The sequence below is a fragment of the Chelmon rostratus genome, chromosome 1 (genome assembly GCF_017976325.1).
Source record: "Chelmon rostratus isolate fCheRos1 chromosome 1, fCheRos1.pri, whole genome shotgun sequence".
Lineage (NCBI taxonomy): Eukaryota > Metazoa > Chordata > Actinopteri > Chaetodontiformes > Chaetodontidae > Chelmon > Chelmon rostratus.
The window spans coordinates 12,724,077-12,744,369 of NC_055658.1; the positions used below are offsets into that span (position 1 = coordinate 12,724,077).

Here is a 20,293-nt window from a genome sequence, read left to right on the forward strand (position 1 = left end):
TGGACTGCCTTTTTTCAGTTTGTTTATAGAGAAGTCTAAGTAAGGGCTAATGTATCTTTCTTCAGAATAACATAGAAGCCTGACACGAAGCGGTGGGGTTTATTTCTCCATAGGAACCTGCTCACTATACGTTATCCCGCTTAGAACAAGGCGTACTACTAAAGAATTCAATAATGTGACATAAAATAGTGATTAAAACATTTTATTGATTTAAAATGAGCCTACTCTCGTCTGTCGCGTAGCAACCGCCTCTCACTGTGCGCCGCTGTTTTTGGTTTTGTTTGTGGTATTGATGTCATGATGTTAGGTATATGTGTGTGTTATCGGTTATCGGTATCGGCCTTTAGGAGCTGAAAGTTATCAGTTATCGGTATCGGTTTTAAAAAACAGTTATCGTGCATCCCTAGTTTAAGGGCTAAAACATAACAAAATAACACAAAAATAGAAAGGAGGAAGAAAAGGGAGGGATAATGGAGATGGAAATAGAACTTTCCATATATCTAAATGTAGCTGCCCAGTTTGACAGCAGTATTTATCAGTTTAAATTCATGATGCTTTCATTAAAAATTAAGAATTTGCCAAAAGGAATGTATAGAAATTGCTTATTTGTATGTTTCTCACTGACTCAGCACTGTCGGAGGGTGCTTTTTCACTGTTATTACCAGTACCAGAGAATCAAATCATGTACTCATTCTTCAAGTGAACCACAAGCATCCAAGACCATCTACATACCACATTAAAAAAACTACTATGCCATGGTACCTCTGAAAACAGGGTCAACCTATCTTTCAAAAAAGACCACCACGGATGCTGCTCCTTCCCACGTGTCCATCCTCATGGCCTCACGTTCTCATTGTTTTGATTTGATCTGAAAAAACGTGAGAAATGCAGTTCATCAGCAAAATAGAAACCAATAAAACATACTGAGCGTGTGGCTCAACAGTGGAGAAATGAACAACGCTGAGAAGCTTCTATGGATGCTTTGGCTCCATTTTAAATGCTGTGAATTCAAAATTATGACCACCTCTGTCCTCCATAACAGAGCCACCTTTAAACCTTTCACAGCCACCCAAAAGTCTGTAGGTGAGGAAGCTGAAGGAACAAAGTTTTGGATATGGAGACAGCTCCGGGAGTTTTAGACATACTGTGCTGTTAGTTCAGAATAAGCCTGCGGCTCACACAGCTACTTTAAGACTAATAACACAGTAAACACAGCTACGCAGTAACACAATAAATAACACAACATTTAGAAAACACCAAGTACTCACTGCATAATTTGATCTACAGAAGTATTTGAATGCGAGCATTAAACATAACAAAAAGAAGAGGAAAGGTGACGCTGATGTCGTGGAAGAGGCCACACTTTGTCGGCTAATGCTAAGTAATGTGCAGTGTATCTTCCAGTCATACACAGACATGCAGTAAATGGAACATGATGCATTGTGATGTGGATAAAAACAAAAAACATTGGGAGTGTATTGTGCTGAGTGTGAGCTCAGCACAGTACACCGCCACTCTTCATTTGACTGAACTCTCATCATACCTTGTAACCAGTCGACCCCCTCCTGTAAACCTTCTCCTTTCAGAGCGTCTGTGGCACTGAAACATATCAACACATGAGAATTTTTTTAAAAAAGGACCAAAAAATGACTGCTATGTCAGAGGAAATGTCCAACTTAGGAGATCATGACCCTTTTATCAGGTTACTGTATAACTATGATGTTTCTGTCATGTTTCGATTTAACCATCTGCACAAACTCCAACAGTGTTACAGGTATTTTATGTGGCGAGCAGTATGTATGGCTGCGACAACACATGTTTAATTTTGTTTCCTGCGTTTAAAGATTCAGTGTGTAGGATTAGATAGAACTCATTTTAAGGTAACAAACACACAAGTATTCTTATTTTCAGATGATCATATGCTATTGAAAACATAACCGAACATCATATTACATTTCTGCCAATACTCAGACAAAAGTAGGGATGTGATTACTAGTCACCACATCTCGTCATGCTTTTTTATTGGCAGACCATTGTACCTGTTGTGGGACACCACGGGTGGGCAAGGATACACTATGGTGCTTTGTTTTTTTTGTTGTGAAAGAGGGAAAATTAGTTGTGTATTTGTTGCAGCTATCCAAGATCCATATAAACAGCATAACCTAAATAGGACAAACTGCTTCACTACCTTTACTACATGCATGGAAAACAAGTCACTGACACATCCTAAATACTACAGCAGTATTTCACAACAGGTTGCCATTTGTCTATGATAACTACACCCCTATTTGTCTCAATTACATTTGCACACACGACATACGAGGTAAGTACATAAGCGTGCATGTATGTTCATACCAGATGTGCCACGGCTTGTCTTTGATGTTCTCCAAACACAGCAGCTGTGACACCTTGACTGAAGACAGAGCATCTCTGACGTCCATCTTGTTTGCAAAGAACAGGATGGGGATCCTTCTGTGTTTAATATCTGCAGTGAGAGTGATAGGCATGATGTTGTTACATTAGTGACGTCACTCTGATCTCCTCATTAGAAACAATATTGTGAACCAAGACAACTGGAAAAAAAATACTTATAGAATATGTTATCGGCAAAACAAGATGTGTTCTCATTTTTCAAAAATGGTTAACACTCATCTTTGCATAGTGCTCAGTTTAGAGGGACTATAGTACAAAGAGGAGACACCAACACCAGTTCAAAAATGACGGTAAATGTATGCAAACCTACCAGGATGGTTTAGTAATGTGTCCAGTTCTTCTTTGGCTACGACCATCCTCAGTTTGTCTGCACTATCAATCACAAATATGATAGCCTGGCCTTCCCTGAGAAATATAAAGTGATCACAAGAATTAATACGCGTATAAACAGCAAATAGGATTGGTGTTTCCTGTAGTACTGGCACACTCACTTGTAGTAATGTTCCCAAAGATTTCTGTATCTGCCTTGACCAGACATGTCAAAAACTGTGAAGGAAAGACTACAAGAAGAAAACTTTTGTGAACTCATTCTGATTGTATAGAGCTGACAAACCATAACACAATGCATCAGCTTTGCTCTAATATTTTATTAATTTAATTGAGACAAAAACATGCAAATATGAGACAATCACATAAGATTGTTTTTTAAAAAAACATATTTTATGATGAACCACTACCTGGATGTCTTGAACTTCTCTATGCTGAAGCCAATGGTTGGGACAATGTCTTGTGCCTGAGCCTGAAAGACAAATTCAGTGTATTGTAAATAAAAACCTCAATATGGAGCACAAAATAGCAACATGTCTTAAATTCTTTGCTAGCTAACCATAGATGTGCTAGCTAACCACACACAAGTGATCTGTAGATAGTTATACAAACAAAATATAGATGATTTAAGGAAAACAAAGGCTGTAATACGGAATATGGATGAGCACAACTCCTATAATTACTAATTTGGTGGATAAATGAAAACCAATGTGCATCTGACAGAGTGTATAACATTCCTGACATTAGTCATGTCAGAAACTCACTGTAATGCTACCTTAGTGTTACATTCCTCTAGAAAGCACTGGGTAGACTTACATTAGAGGGCTTGAGGTGGTTGATGATGGTTGTTTTTCCACTGTTGTCCAGACCAAGACAGAGCACATTCACCTCCTTCTTCAACCCCAGCCATCCTGCCAACTTGTCAAACAGCCCCATTGGCTGTCTGATCGACGAGAAAAAGGACGAAAGTATTAAAACAGAAAGCAACAGCTGCTTCACTTGTCCTAGAGGTTTACATCAGCACCTCTAGTGAAGCAGATAGCAGGTAGCCACAGTTCTGCGCTTCTTCTCTATGTTGCTCTGGGTGAAATATGTTACATGAAGTTACTTACTTCGGCGAAACTTATGTCACAATTCCCACTGAAAATAAGGTTCTAGTTGATGTTAAGTGAATGGACTTTTGTTTAAGTTGGGAAACAAGTTTCCCGTCTCGTCGCGTCACGTTTAACTCGACAATTTCGCCTACTGCTAACTAGTCAGATACTTAACATCCATTCTGTCCTAGCAAGGCATTTAAAGCAGTTTAATAATAACGTTCCTGATTATTCGCTAAAAGAACAAATGGTTATTGCTACTATCAGCAAATAACGTTAGCATAATATCGTCGACTTTTATTCGCTACCGGTAGCTTAAGCTAACATACTTAGTGGGCTCTTACGAGGTTCTAACGTAATTAACATTCGCTAACAGCTATTTAGTTAATCTCTTGTTGTCAGTGTTGCTAGCTAGCCTTAGCTAACGTTTAGTCACCAATTACCTCAGCCTGCTGAGTTTACACAGGCAGTATGTAGCGTCAGACAACTGCTCTGCGACACAGAACTATCGCCAGCTTTACAAGACAGCCTAAAATATGAGATAATAATAAGTAAGCATGTCTAAAGCGTAACTTAGCTAGCTTAACGTTAAAGCTAATACGCTAGCTGGTGACGATATCTTCTATTATCCTTTCACACTGTTTTACAGAGCTGGATTTTACCTGTAGTTTAACCTCGGGGTCTTGCTTACAGGATGTAGTTAACGTCCCCTTAAGATAGCTAGTTAAATAACCAGGATCAAACCAATGTTTCATTCATTTCTCTCCTACTCTCTCATGCTCTCGAGCCAACAGAAAATTCACCGAGCTATTTACACTGGGTTGCTGGGAGACCAGTGTGCTGACTCAAGGCTGCCACCTACAGGGCAAACAAGGCTGCCGCCTATCTGATACAGCTGTCGTAAGAAACCAGGGAGATTGTAATGTTTTAGTAACCCTAAATGATTATATATAATTGAAATGGCTCACACGACAATATAGCAGTGTGAGAAATAGCCAATCCAATTCTGATCAGTGCACTGTTACAGTGATGGGATGCATAACTGCACAGTGGCAACATACACCATCCAAAAGAGGAGGGTCCAGCAGAGTATAAGAAATGAAAAGACAAAACAATAGACTTAAATGATTGACAAAACAAGTGAAAAAAATGAAACCATCTTACTGCAAAAATTGCTACCTTACCCTATTGTGAATATACCCATCTATTATTTATTAACCTTTTAATTTTTCTTTCAAATATTGTATTTTTTATTTACTTATTTTCTGCATTTTTTATTTACAGTTTTTATTTTACCCATGTAACTTGTAAGCTAATCTATTCAAATCCATATGGACAATTCTAGTAAACTTTTGTCATTAAGTCGAGAGACATATGTCTTAAGGCTGTATGCCTTTCATCTATAAACTTCCATAAACAGCCGTTTGACAAACTCACCTGACAATTCTTCATGTCCAGAAAACGTGTCTGTCTCTTGAGTGACAATTAAGAGGATGCTGTTATAGTTCATGTGTGCGTTTGAGAGAGTGTGCATCCATGGATACCTCTGTGTGCGTGTGTATGTGTGTGTGTTAATGCTGATGAACAACCTGCGTTGAAGAGGGATAGACACTCAGGCCTGGGGTGCTTAAAGTCTGAGAGAAAACGAAGTATTAAAATAGGGTTGTTTATTAAGGAACAAACATAACGAATAAAACATACAACTTTCACAAGACTTTTTGTACAAGACATACTGCATTATCATGAGGATAGAACGTATGTTTCTATAAAATCTTTTGACATTCAGCGGTCTTCAGTTCAAAAACATGATTGTATTTACCATTCTGTCAATCTTTATTTCTGGTGAAATATTACATTAACCAGCTGGAAAGGTTGTCGTTAAAATCAAACACTGCACCACACATTGCCATACCTTATATCGTATCCACATCTTCTCTGGTCATGAGGTATCAAGACTTGAGACCATTCAAAGTCAATAGAAACCATTGGATTGTCACTCGGAAAGAGAAGAGGTATCGGTGAACACTTGAATAGACACTAGAGAAAAGGAGTCCTAAATTCAAGTGAATGCTTGTATTTGCTGAGATAATAAAGAGAGACCGCATTTGGCCAACGCTGACAGAGGTTGGTTGTTGTGGAGGCTGTATTGATAATGATCCATAAGATAATGAGTGTGCATTAACTAGACCCACGTGTGGCCTAGCAGCGGGTCGCTCTCACATGAGCAGTGTGTGGTACCTGCTACACCTAACAGTCTGGTGTTTGTGCAATCAGTTGAATGATGATGCCAAGGAACTCTGGATTGCTTCCAGCTCTGTGCGTGCACACAGTCTGTCTTTGTGCAGCGGCCTCACACTTGAAAGCCACTCTGTTGGATGTGGTGGAGCTGCAGGCGAAGAGACTGTATGCTGCTTATGATTCTCCTCTGGTGACCAATCAAGCAGATCCCGATGCGCCTGATGTCACTGAAGGGGAGAAGACAACCATCATGACAAACATGCACTGAAGTTGTTCATGACACTTTAACCTGCAGGAATTATACTGGGAAAACTTTAAAATATGAACTGTAACCATATTTAGGATAGCAGGGCAAAGCATGGTAAAAGTAATTCATCATATTTCTGCTCCTTTGATGCTACTTTGTGTCCTTTCGGTTTGCTTGCAGATACTGAAGCTGCACTCTGTGTAATTTGGCCTCACTCACTCTGTACTCATGGTTGAAATGGAATCCAGTGTTGTGTATCCTGCTGCAAGGAAGTTGTTCTTATATTGGCTCATCTTGATGGAGTCGAGCCAGTCGCCGATAGAGATGAAAAGAGGGTAGTCTGGCATGTCCTCTGGGGAGTCAGGGAAACTGGGATGACAAACGGAAAGTTAGGGAATTCAAAGTAAAGGGTTAGCATACTGTTCGATGGAATAGTAAATATTCTTCTATATGCGTAATAAAAATATAATTATAATAATTTCAGTTGACTGCATGAGGTCTGGTATGAAAATCAACTTGTAGACACTTGCATGAGTAATCAAACAGAATTAATATGACAGCTTTATTGATACTTTCCCTGAAATATCAGCTGAAAGTGATTTTCAGTCATTTAATTGTCTTACAGTGCAGTGATCTTTGATAAAAATGAAATACCTACAGTATCTAAAAATTCTTCAAATCTGTGCAATATGATAATACATAATAGAATAATATAATATTATCATGCCCTACTGAAATTGAAAGCAATGGCTGCAATAAAGAGGTTCAGCATGCTTTAGACAGCATTGTGAAATTTATGCAGTCTATAGTTAGTGGGCTAAAACATGCAAAACCGCCAGCATGGTCCTTTCACACTGAACCTCACCTCTGCTCATCATTCACCAGAGGGAGCAGACTGCTGGGATTGATGATGAGTTTGTCAAGGAAAGAGAGCACATTGTTGAAGCGTGGGCGCTGGCTGGCCTCCTTCTGCCAGCAGTGCAACATCAACTGGTGCAGTGTGACGGGGCAGCCCATCGGTGCTGGTAGACGGTAGCCTTCTTCAATTGATAAAATGACCTGAGATGAGCACCGATAAGTTAAATGTCAGCGCCAAGTCATTTTTGTGTTGATCATGCTTTAGTGATAATAGAGTTTTAATGTGATCAGCTGCTTACGTCTTGATTGGACATCTCCCAGTAGGGCCTCTCACCATACGACATCACCTCCCACATGACAATGCCGTAGCTCCATACATCACTAGCTGTGGAAAACTTCCCATAAGCGATTGCCTCTGGTGCCGTCCATCGTATTGGTATCTTTCCTCCCTGACACAAAATAGAGAGGTATTCATCATTTGTTACAGCGATAACTGGCAGAATGTGACATCCTGCAGTAACTGTCAGATCCACACTCACTGTAGCAGTGTAGGCCGCTTCACTGTCATCCTCAAGGATTCTGGACATGCCAAAATCAGAAACCTTACACACCAAGTTCTCATCCACCAAGATGTTGCGAGCGGCTAGGTCTCTGTGAACGTAGCCCATATCTGATAGATAGGTCATGCCGACGACGATGCCGCGCATCATGCCAACCAGCTGGAGCACAGTGAACTGACCGTCACGCATCTGGGGTGGTGGCGAGAAAGAGGGGGGACAAAAATGATGCACGGAAGAGGACATTTCTTCAGGAGACAGATGTGCATATGTGAGCATCTATTCCTCTCACCCGAAGGAAAGAATCAAGCGCTCCGTTTTCCATGTACTCAACCACTATCATTACTGGTCTGCCTGAGGACAAAAAACATTTGAGTGACCAACAGAGAAAAGTAACTGAAGTAAAAGACGGTCATGAACAGATACACGTGTGCAGCTTACTCTTGGTGACCACTCCCTCCAGCCTGATGATGTTGGGGTTGTTAAACTGTCCCATGATTGAGGCCTCACGCAAAAAGTCTCGCCTCTGTTGGTCTATATAGCCGCCTTTAAGTGTCTTTATCGCCACAGCAATGTCCATCCTTCCAGGTATACGCAGCCGACCACTGCAGACTTCTCCAAATTCACCTGTCAAAACAACACAATACAGAAAAGGGCACATTTTCTCTCATATATCATAAGATTTATCCAGGCAGTGTTGAATTTACAGTTAAAAATAGATGTATGAGTTTGCAGGTTTGGTGAAATAAACAGTTGGAAAATCAATTAAAACTCAAGGTTGAAACAAAAGACTGTCATGACTGAAGACAGTCATTTGAAACATCTGTAGGTACTCACTGCCTCCACCAGATGGAGTCCATGTTACAAAAACTAGGCAAATGGAAGGCACCCTGATAATTACTCACAGTCTAAACAGCACAATCTGTTCAATTTAATGAACCATCAAACATCATTATTCATAGTCGGCAGCACTGGCTTTGCTCCTCTAAGGTACAATACAATAAATTACTTTAAAATCATCTTGCTAAGAGTTGCTATAAAACTTTATGAGGTTTAGCTTTTCATGTAAAATGAAAATGTTACTCAACATAAAAAGTCATCTTTTCTCTATCACAGGTGCTAGACAGCTGCCACCGGGACATTTTTTACAGCACGCCTCGTAATCCTAAATGTGAATTTAGAAAAAAGAAAACACCTCAATACACCCACTAAATAACCTCTCCTGCCTAGTTACCAGCCACATATTGTAAGAACTGATGTACTCCTGTTGCATAAAGATGCTGTTCCAGCCATAAATACAGAAAACACACACACAGTATGAGTTAATACTTGTGTATATTTGTGTGTGCAGCATCTACATGCGTGTATCCATTTTACCTGCACCAATCACCCTCTCGATGCATATGTATGAGGGGTCTATCTCTTTGGCGAATTCTTCCACAGCCTGAGTGGGGTCTTCATACGTGTCTGGATCCACATAGGTCTTTATCCCAGAGAATGGGACTGGAGGAGAAGAAACACAACGTACAGTGTGCAGCATAGCAATATTTTGCATGTTATACTGGACCGTGAGACTTCTGAACACTCCGCACACAGCATCGTTGTATTGCAGCAATATATTAAGGACAAGATAAAAGTACTGGAGTAAATACAGGTACAGACACTGACACAGACATTGATAGACATCTCCAACACACTGATGGTGAACACCAGCAGATTTACAGACGCTTGCTGGCACTGCTAGCTCTTCTCACAGTGCAATAATTTGAAATGTGGTACACATGCATTGCAAGCTATTAAGGGACTATTTAGATCTGCATGCCTTTGTAAACTGAGAAGATGGACATAATAACACAAGTACCCGTGCAACATGATGCAATCAAGTACCTGCAGAGCAAGTCTGTAGCCCTAAAACTCACAAGTTCCCTCATCAGAGCTGACCTTTTTGACCTGGTTTTAATTTATGGAGTTTTAGATTTTACCCTCCAACATGTATTACATCCTGAACTATTAGCCTTTTTTGGGTTTTGTGAACCACATTTTTGTAATTTTCTTTATTTATTCAAAATGCAGAACTTTCATTTGAATGCTTTTCCATCATGAAGATGTTATCTTTGCCCTGCAGTAAATTCTGGCATATTAAAGCATCTGATGTGCAATTTTTGTTGAGACTGTGCCGGAGAATGTGATTCTTGCTTCAGCTGTATGAGGCCATAATGAATGTTGTATGTGCTTCTATTATACTGCAAGGTTTTTCTGTTATTTCATCAAGGGAAAAGGGGAAAAAAGAGCTCAGAAAATGCCCCAGAGCAGCGTATAAAGACACTGCAGGCAGCCCAGCTTCAGCATCCTCCTTGCTTGCTGAGGCTGGGGATGTTGCTGCAGTGAGCACTGTGCATGATGACTGGCACAAATGATAACTTGAAGCAGCCTCTGGTACACCTCGAGCAGATGAGCTGGGGACTAAATGTACTTTATAGCTGTGTCAGCTCATGTTGTGGAGGGTTGAAGGCTTCGTCTGAGATAGATTCCAGTTTTGGAGTCTACACTCTAACTCTGTCTCCAGGGTGTCTAAACTCAGCTCTATAATAGAACAAACCTCTTTCTACCAGTTTGTTGAGCCTGCTGGCATCCCCTGCCTGGGTGATGCCTCCACAGCGCACGACAGCAAAGAACAAACAAGAAAAGGCTATGGGCCAGGATTACAACTATTCAAGTCGTTTTTATATTTGAAGAAAGGGCTCATAAATGCACATTTGTATCAGCAAGACTGTTATCATTCTATGTCACGCGCTGTGGCAAAACTAGACTCTGATGATACAAAATTAAAATAACAAAAAGTATGATGAGATAACTCTGCAGCAAGACTACTGAACTTCCTGTACACTGGAGGAAAAGACACAGCAGACAGCAGGAAGGCACAAAAACAGAAACACCTAAAGACAGGCCTTGTGTCCATTTCCTTGCTCGGACACAATGTGTGTGTGTGAATGTCTGTGCATGTCTGTGGTATTGGTGTGTCAGCGAGATACAATATTTTTATTCACAGTCCTTCGTGTTCTTTTTGGATCAATCACAAATCCCCAAATCAAGCCCACAGACGGCAGAATGGTCAGATTTGTCTCAGGAGCCACACTTGTGCCCCTGCAGGCCTCAGATCGAATCCTGCAAGAGCTCTCACTGCACTGTCTTAGTAAATTACAGGACACCATTTTGTTCCCCGAGAATGATACGTCTCCCCTGTGGGGCAATCAATAATCCTGTTTTTATCTGTAATTGTAGCACCGCACATGGGTCAATCCTGTAATTCTTAAAACGGAACAGCGGTTAGCCAAGCTTTGTCACAATCCGATAATGGGTGTATGAGATACCGCGAGTGGTGGACGGCTGACAAGAATGAAAGATTTAGCACTGAAATAAGGCCAATGTGCAGAGCGCACATTCAATAGAAGACAGATTTCTAAGAGGCATTTTTTTGTGCAGTTTCAAAAATTAGAAAGTGTTGCATTTTTGTAAAATGCTGCAACAAATAAACAGCTCGAAGTACTGAAAGGACATGGAGAAGAAGCATTCCTCAAACACTGAATGCAGTTCAATCTTTTCTTATCTGGCCTACAGCCCGACCAATACTTTTTGGATATTTGGGAGTTAAAAAAATCTGATAATTATACATTGGTAGATTTATTTTTTAGAGAAACACATAACCCATACACCACCCTTGATATGCATCCCTTAGGTTTGTTTTTAAAAGAACTGCAACCAAGACTGTGACAGAGTATTCTCTGATGGACGACCTCTTCTGTACTGAAAATTTCTTGCCACTTATTGGTTGACATATACACCAATACAATATGCAATTAGCTAATACAGTATATCAGCCCGCCCAATTTATCCGTCTAGTTATAATCAGAGGTTGCTTTTTAAATGGATGACACACAAACCCTTTGAGGCCTTTCAAGCCTTGATCAGTATATAATTTATAACTTAGCCCCCCAGACACTAATGTTAGCCTAGCGCTCTCACCTACTCGACCATAGCAAATCACAAACCTTCAATGAACTCTATCAACCAAGAAAACTAAGTTAGTCAAAAAGTCTGCTCTAATGCATCCTTTGAGCTTAACAATGGTTGTTTAATCAGGAGCTAGAAACTTAATATAAATAAAGCCAAGGGAGTTGGAGCAATCTGAAGCAAGAACAGAACTTAAAAAACACACACACACACACACACACACACACACACACCCACACACACACCCACACACACACACACACCGTAAAAAAACATCGTATACTATACCGTGCCCACTGTGGAAGCGAGTCTTCCTCTTCTCCTCTGACTTCATCCTGGCTTTAATGTACCCCTGACACCTGCACAGGTGAACCAGTTTGCCAAAGAGTAAGAATCACCTTCATCACCACATACAACACCCCTGTACATCTCAAGATTCTTCTTCACTGTCTCCCCTCTTTCTACTTCTCTCATTGCTTTGTGCGCTGTGAATTGGTTGACATTATCAGCAGGAAACAAGTACATCATTTAGCAGATTTACTGCCCAAACAACAAAAGGTGGCAAAGTCCACATTTAGCCATGGCTACAGAAGCTCCCTAAGTTTTGAATAGGCTTTTGCCCGTAATGCCTCATGCCTCAATCATGTGTCTTTTGGTTCACAAAGATGTCTCTGGTGGAAAAAAGCAGCCATTTTCCTCTTTTCTATAACCCACTCTTTTAGACCAATTTTTGTTCTTGCTTTCACAGTATGTAGTTCTTTTTATTTGCTTCCATTTCCCCACATTTATCCCATTCAGAGTCCCACAAATTCAAGGCTTTCAAGGCTCAGCCCGTAGCGAAAGTGGTAATGAAACACTAGTATTTAATAAAAAGAACAATTTGCATTGTCCATGTACAAATCACATAGATGAAGGCTGCCCTTTGAAAATTTAATTTTAGGATTAAATTGTGCTAATACTTCACAACTTTTGACTTTAGAAGTGTTACATATTTATATGAAAACCATTGATTGATACTCAGACTAAGCTGAACCAAGGTCAAAGAGAAATGATAGAAACAGCAGGAATTCTAAAGTTTCATTCACATACTTGAGTCTTTCTGGCTCTGTATTATTCTGTGTGACCCATTCTTGGAATCTGAGAAGACTGAAACACACTTAATGTAGGGGCAGATATCGGGATAGCTATGATGTGGGCTTACCTATGCAGTCACATTACCAATGCTGTGCAATACAAGTATTTCAGGTGAAAATGAGAATAGGGATTGGAAAAATGTAAGCTGAAGTATTCTACGGACAGCGAAAAGGGCCAGTATCCATGAATAGCAGGAGTGGATAACCGAGATGTTGAAATATGGATTAAACATGTATCAGCTTCTACAGCCCACTTTTCTCCACACAAAAACGCTTTTGACATTTGACTGAGGAATGAGTAAATTTGAAATTATTTTGTCAATGAAACTTGCCCACAAAATGAGCAAAACAGACATTATACTAATGATCAAATGGAGGGGGCGTTCATCAAGTTAAAACAAGCAATTTACAACAAGTTTGTGCAGTTGAGAGTATGGTAAATCCTACGAGGAACACATACAAAAACGTAAGAGTTACATTAAAAAATTTTTGTAAAAATTACAAAAAATGTTTTTACATGAAGCCCAATGTCTTGCATTTTTATTGTCTGGGATTGGTTTGAATCTGGAGTGTCTGAGTTCAGATATTTTCCTCATGTGAAGTTTGCAAATTGTGTGATTAAAGATTATCACTCCAGTTTGTATCACACTTAAGTAAAAATCCAGACAAAGCATAAAGCGATTCAGGGCCATTTTTCACTGTTTATTAATAAGTGCCACTAATGGTAAAAACCCTGTGAACCAGAAGCAGACTGAAGACAACAGTCTGAGATAACCTGTGGAAGTTAATGGAATGGAGCAAACTGCTGGTACATGCATTACATGCTGAGTAATTAGGCAGAAAATTGGTTCAGCCATTTGGAAAATAAGAGTGTCTGCTTGGTGGCAAAAGAGAGTCCATTAACAGACTTCTGGTTGTAGTGTCACTCTGGAGATTATGAGGAAGCACAGAGGTGTGTGTGTGTGTGTGTGTGTGTGTGTGCATGTGCATGAGCGGGGGGGCGTCTTACCGGCCAGTGATGAGGAGGAAGAGGGTAAGGATGACCAACAGGGAGAAACCGCCTACAGATGCTGTGACGACCACCAGAACTTGACCCTGATCAGCGATATCAGGATCTGAAGAAATTGAGAAAGCCAAGAGGAAACCAGAGGACAGACCCATCAGAACCTCCCAGAGTTCAAACCAGAGACCTGATGCAACCCGCTGACAGGAAGCAATCATCATGTGTCCCGAACACAATAAATGAACTAAACATGATATTCAGTTTGTGTGTCGCTTCATTAAAACTTTCTCCATATTTATCAATATTGAAAATGCAATGTAAGGCTTTCACTCATTTTCTACTATACTTATGCTCACTCAGATCTCCCTTCTTAAATATATTTATGAACAATGCAACCACATGTCAAACTATTCTGCACTTTTGCCTGTAAGCAAACAACAAAACATACATACAAAAAAATGTTTTCACAGCAAAAATAAGTATCTTTAAAAGAACAGCTCCTTATAGCTCAACTTAGCAACACATTGGTGACAAAGTTGGAGACAAATAACTTACGTATTTCTTTGATTGTGCATTTTTTGGGTATTGGCATCTCGCAAATTTTACAATTACCTTTATTAGTGGCGTGCAATAAAAACTGAGAGTTAGAAGGAGACAGACACCTGGACTGAGCCTCTACGCATGTGTTTTACTCACTTGACTGCTGAAATCAACACATTTATGCAGTGATACATTTATTTTGATGAGGATAACTTTTGAATATCATTCAGACCTGGTCTTGAACTCCTCTTATTGTTGATATAAAATGAAAGGCACATAGAAAAACAGTCAAGAAACACGAAAAAGGTCTAAATCACTGAGCTGTGTTAGAGTGTGTACTGTATGCGCTGAATACGGTGAGAGAGAAGATGACACATATGTGCATATATGCACAGTCCAAGTATATAAATGGACTCGTGTCAGATGCACTGGTAAACGAGGGGTATGAGAATGTGAAGGTGGACATCTACATATTCATCACCTAAAGTGTGCATCTTGTAGGAGGCTGTGCATTGCTGCATATTTCAGGATTAGAATCAGTGGAGCATTATATGTGCATCAGGAACTTACAGAGCTTATAAACATTTAAATAAATGGCTCATGCCTGAGAAAGCACTGATGAGTTTCACTGATCCATAGCAAAGAATGATCATAAAATGTCTCCAGGGATTTTATGGACTTCTTGATAAACACAGATGACTCCACATCTCTGGCTTTAAAACTCCCCTTTTCTCCTGTGCATTGTTTTTAACACAAGAGTCCAAAACCACTGGTGTTTCAGCAAAGGTCTAGCTCGCTGAAAGACTGAACATCAGTGCCATTTCTCGCTAAAACGCAACCAGTATATAAAAACAAACACAGGCACAATTCCCTCTTGCTCACTCCTCCATAGTCGTACCCTCAGCTGCAGTGGCAAACTCAAAGTTGGGGCTGTAGGCTGTGTAGCCGGCAGCGGTGCGAGCGCGCACATGGAAGACGTAGACCGTCGAGGGTCGGAGGCTCGTTACCACCACGCTGTGGGTTTTGGTCCGCGTTGATGAGTAGCTCAGCTGCTCTTGCTCCTAGAAAAACAATAACAGATTGCCAGAGATGATAAACAAAAGCAAATTTTGGCAGACAAATGTGTGTTTGCATAAACCCATTATTACAGCAACGGTTGAAACAAAACGCATAATTTTCATCCTATCAACTATCTGAGCAGATGGTGAACAAAGTGGAGAAAGCAATACATTATGGATGGTTCTGCACTTGCATTTGTGTGTTTGTATGCTAACAATGCACATTGGTCTGTGAGCAGTGATTGTTCGCTGTATATGTAATCACTTGTGGTGCATTTCAGGCATTTCAGCGAAAATAACTGTAATATAAACCACTGTTGCCACTGAGCAATTAAAAAAAAAAAAGACTTTACCTTCTCATAGTATTTGACTTCATAGTCCACTATGTCCGAAGGCGGATGTTCCACTTGTGACCAGGAGAGGGCGATGCTGTTTTGAGAGGCCCAGTCTTTCCTGACTACACCCACCAAGGCAGGACCTGAGGAAGCAGTGGAGGAGTTCAGGGACTAGAGTCAGCTGTGACTACAAATCTGTGAGGAGAAGGCTGTTCGGAGGTTTTAAAAAGATGCACACAGAAAAGGTCAAGCAAACAGCAACAACATGTCTTTTCACACGAGTTAATTCATATAAGTCTCCACACATTTGTAATTTCATGATACTTCAAAGATCAAAACTAGAATCACCGCCTCAGCTTTGCATGTCTCCTACAGCTATCCAAGTTGCAGTTTACATCCATGTCCATCCAGACTCAAATAATATATGTAGTGAAGACTCATTTACATAACAGTTTTCTTTGGCAAAATGGAAGTTATCACTTTATTAATGAGTCCAGTGAATCATTTCCAGTGACTAGCATGCTGTCTTCACTTACACTTATATTTTTACAGTACAGAGGACTGACAGAGAACTTCATCACATAGTGCAACGACAATCACCTGAAGCAGTGAGCTTGTGCTGGACTACAATGCTTCAAATATGGATGTTGTCGCTAAGAAGCTACAAATTGTAAAATGCGGACGCTTCACACACATCTTCAACCCAGCAGCACAGGAGATATCTACAATCAGCACAGTTTCAAGGTGGACACCCAAGATTAGTGTCACCAATTCAGCATCTGACCAAATGTGAAATACACTCACAGTCTCCCCTTCTGTTCCTGAGTTGTGGTGTTGAAGTATTTTTGCAGAACATTATGAAGTCACAGTGAAGCCGACAATAAAATTTCATCACTTCATCATTTTATCCTATGAGACATTTGTGTGAAACTTTATCATAATAAGTGTTTTAAAAACATGTTTTGTGATATCACGGTGACCTTTGATCGCCAAAATCCCTGGGTTGATCCCTGAGTCCAAGTGAACGTTTGAAGATATTTCCTAATGGCGTTCCTTAGATATCATGTTTGTGAGAATGGGACGTACGTACGGACAACCTGAAAACTTAATGTCTTTGGCCACAGCTGTCACCAGGGTGGAGGCAGAAATAGATGATGAGCTTATCTGACTTAGTGATTAACTTATGTAATAAGGGTTAGCTTACTGAAACAAATGCCAAAGAATGATCCTTGTCATAAAAGTAGAAGGATTGAGGAAAACATAATCAAAAAACAAAAACGTGGCAAGTGTGCAGCAGGACTGAGCACTTGTCATCTGTCCGAGAGGCCCAGAGGAATGAAGAAATTAGTAATTCAACCCACTTATTGCTCGAGCCACTCCAGTGGACTCTAAAGTGAATCCAGTTCAGAGACACGACTGCAAAACATATTTCAAAAGTGTCTTCAACCATCACAAGAAAGATATCAGCTTTGAAACAAAAAGTTTCAGAACTCCAAACTGGAAAAAAAAAGAAGAAGTTTGAAATGGAGCCTGAGAAAACTGCATGTCGTAGATACAGAGCATCTGCAGACTCAAGCTTACTGTAGACAATCTCATGTTAAACAACTTTGGAGAAATGTAACGACTTGGTGGCAGTTTGGAAGGAATACCCAAAGGGAAAAGAGGGCCAAGAAACAACCATTTAACTGTCCAGCTCCGGCGTGATGTGCAGCCCGAGAGAAGCATTTTTGTTGTTAACCAAACCACTAGACCTACAGCAACTGTTTATCATGTTTGTCATTATTGCTGAATTTGGGGGAATATTTTACACAAGGCTGCTGAGGAGACACAAAATCACCGAGCAGAGATTCAAATATTTACCATCAATTATTCATAAAGCCTTCGCTTGGACCGAATATGATTTGGCAAACTAATAGATCCGGTCCCTCTGTTGTCGAGCGTGCTGTTCGGGGGATCATTGTTGGAATACAAATTCAAGCCCAGATTGACATCTAAAACTGTCCTCGTGCTCAGAGAAGCAGATAACCTGCTACGCACAGAAGGCCACAGACCGGATGTGGCACTTGAGAAAGGCGATGTGTCACACTATTAAGTGGACGCTCTGGGGTTCAGATGCGACTTTCACATCCTGTCAAGAAGCCAAAGTTTCCTAGCAGCAGCTCAGCTCAGACACGACGCTTCACAGTCCAGCAGCTTGACCATTCAGCTTGCATTAAAACAAACCCCCAGAAAAGGGCAGAGAGAAAAATGGTGGAAGCAACAGTTTGGCGCTGATGCCTGCAAAATTCACGCTCTGGGACAAATCAGCAAGTCTAGGGTGTGTCCAACTATGACAACTATTAAAATGCAGAAATTCAAACACCTCACTCAAGCCTGTCTGAACATGCATTTCTTTGGAACCTAAAACTCTAACCTAAAACAAAAACTATGTCAGCCATTAAAATATCAACACACACCCCAAACACACAGCATCACATATGGGTGGGATCTCAACCATTGCACCGCGCTGTCTATTAAACAATTTCCAGAGCCAGAGATCACACATCTTTCATGTCTGCCATGTTATTCCAGGCAACATGTGCCCTCTCCATCCTAGTGGCAGGTGGCGTCTGAGCTGCACAGAGCACCCTGGAGATGTTGTGGGAATATCTCAAGCCGCTCGGTCTGGCTCCCTGCTGCAGCTATTAATGGCAAACAGCAGACACACCAACAAAAAAATACACCATGTATTGACAGAACAGTACAGTGCAAGAAGTGCCCAGGCGAGGGGAGGAGAAACTCTACGGAGTTGCTTTTGCAAATGTCATCTGTGCCATAACTAACTTCCTGTCATTATTATAAGCACACAATATTAAACACCAGCTCTCTTTCAGCAAGGTGAAACATACCACAGGTAACTGAAAGCATGTCACATTTTGCCGTGGATATGTGTGATTATTTATGTCTGATTGATGTCAATGGAATGTTATCTTTGTTATCAAATTAAAATGTGCACAGTAGGGCTGCAGCTCAGAATTACTTTCACAGTCAGTGCAATTTGCTAATTAATTTCTCGATTAATCGATACATTTTTGGCCTAGAAAATTTCAGGAATTAATGAAAAATGATGATCACAAAAGCCAAAGTTGACATCTTAAAATTAGTTTTGTTTGTGACCAAAGTTTAAACATATCCAATTAACTATCCCATAAAACAAAGAAAAGAAGCTGGAACAAGCTGTAATATGTGCTTGATGAACGACATAATTGATGAATTGGTTTTCAAAATGACTGCCAATTAATTTTCTGTCCATCAGCTAATCCATTACACTTCGTATCGCTTCGACTTCAGCGCACAGTACCGAAACATATGTAGTTATCCACTGCAAGAATGGCAACCTGAGGCGAACATCGACTAATCTGAGGAGGAGCAGCTACAAAATGCATATCAGTCCATGTGAGACCAGCAGAGATGTCTACCGCTGAAATAAGATCCTTAGTTTGTAGTTTATGATCAAAGAACATTGGTCAAGGACCATGAGAATGTTGCCTTATTACTGGTTTTACATATACTTAAAACTATGCAAGTATTCTTTCCACAAAATCCTTAAAATCATGCACGAATAAACGTGAACAAATTTAATGAATGAGTACATTTGTGTGCGATTTGAATGAATCTGTTAAAACATAACTAAACAAGAAAGATGCCCATAAATCTCATATACAACTAAGCAATGGTCATGTTTTTTCTGTTGGTCTCAGTGTAACCAGGCAGATAAATATGCATAACCCACTTTAAGGATAGGAATGTTTGCAAGACTCACATTACTAGAGGGGATTTCTGTCTGCAGCTTACAGTATAATGTTATATATCTATCACCATGCATGCATCTGTGTGTGCGTGTCTGTGGAAATTTTTGCAACGATGTGAGAAAACTCTAAAAACCCTCTAAACTCTTAAGCAAGATGCTATTTTAGGTTCAGGATGAATCAATTCACTGGTTAGGTACTTACTGCTATGTATGAGAGACTCAATGGCCATTACAGTTTAATCACTATTCCCACATCAAAAGATAACTGAAAATCTGTTAGATGTAGGTATTGACAACATGCATAAACAGCCTAACCTCTCAACCATAGATGCTCAAACAGATGAAGTTAGGGCATAGAGGGAAGAAGAGAGAGAGAAAGAGTGAACAGGGAGAGCTGTAAAGAAATCCCACGAGGTTGCATCTCCCCAGCATCTGAGCATATAAATAGAAGTGAGCCTTATTCCCAGAGCAAGGAAGATGGAAGCACAAGAGAATCCACTGGTGGAGAGGGGAAAAGAGCAAAGCAAAAGAGAGAAAATCTTGTGAATCAGGACACCACAGATCAGTGGGAAAGGTTCACACGTGGATTCAGCATGTGAGACCTTTGCATGACTCTTGCTGTTATTGTTTTGTGAAAGGAATATTTGTGATTATAAGCATTCAAGAGCC

At 40.3% G+C, this 20,293-nt stretch overlaps 2 protein-coding genes across 3 annotated transcripts in view; both read right to left on the reverse strand.

Moving 5' to 3' along the window:
- Positions 1-373: 373 nt before the first annotated feature.
- Positions 374-4,639, reverse strand: arl6 (ADP-ribosylation factor-like 6). The gene is made up of 8 exons (XM_041940928.1): positions 4,517-4,639; positions 3,577-3,703; positions 3,171-3,232; positions 2,925-2,993; positions 2,744-2,838; positions 2,356-2,485; positions 1,544-1,599; positions 374-868 (listed from the first exon to the last, which is right to left on the reverse strand). The coding sequence occupies exons 2-8, from the start codon at positions 3,694-3,696 to the stop codon at positions 843-845; spliced, it is 558 nt and encodes a 185-aa protein (XP_041796862.1). The 5' UTR covers positions 3,697-3,703; positions 4,517-4,639; the 3' UTR covers positions 374-842.
- Positions 4,640-6,204: 1,565 nt separating this feature from the next.
- LOC121606585 (ephrin type-A receptor 6-like) overlaps positions 6,205-20,293 on the reverse strand; it is a 52,900-nt gene continuing 38,811 nt past the window's right edge. Inside the window, exons 9-20 of one of the 2 annotated variants that reach the window (XM_041936995.1) lie at positions 15,853-15,977; positions 15,340-15,502; positions 13,908-14,013; positions 12,027-12,124; positions 9,132-9,257; positions 8,196-8,381; positions 8,047-8,108; positions 7,737-7,946; positions 7,497-7,646; positions 7,205-7,398; positions 6,559-6,708; positions 6,205-6,319 (exon numbers count right to left, since the gene is read on the reverse strand). In XM_041936995.1, the coding sequence (XP_041792929.1) occupies positions 6,205-6,319; positions 6,559-6,708; positions 7,205-7,398; positions 7,497-7,646; positions 7,737-7,946; positions 8,047-8,108; positions 8,196-8,381; positions 9,132-9,257; positions 12,027-12,124; positions 13,908-14,013; positions 15,340-15,502; positions 15,853-15,977 (1,685 nt within the window). The remainder of the gene's footprint in view (positions 6,320-6,558; positions 6,709-7,204; positions 7,399-7,496; positions 7,647-7,736; positions 7,947-8,046; positions 8,109-8,195; positions 8,382-9,131; positions 9,258-12,026; positions 12,125-13,907; positions 14,014-15,339; positions 15,503-15,852; positions 15,978-20,293) is intronic. The other variant, XM_041937003.1, reaches the window with a different exon arrangement.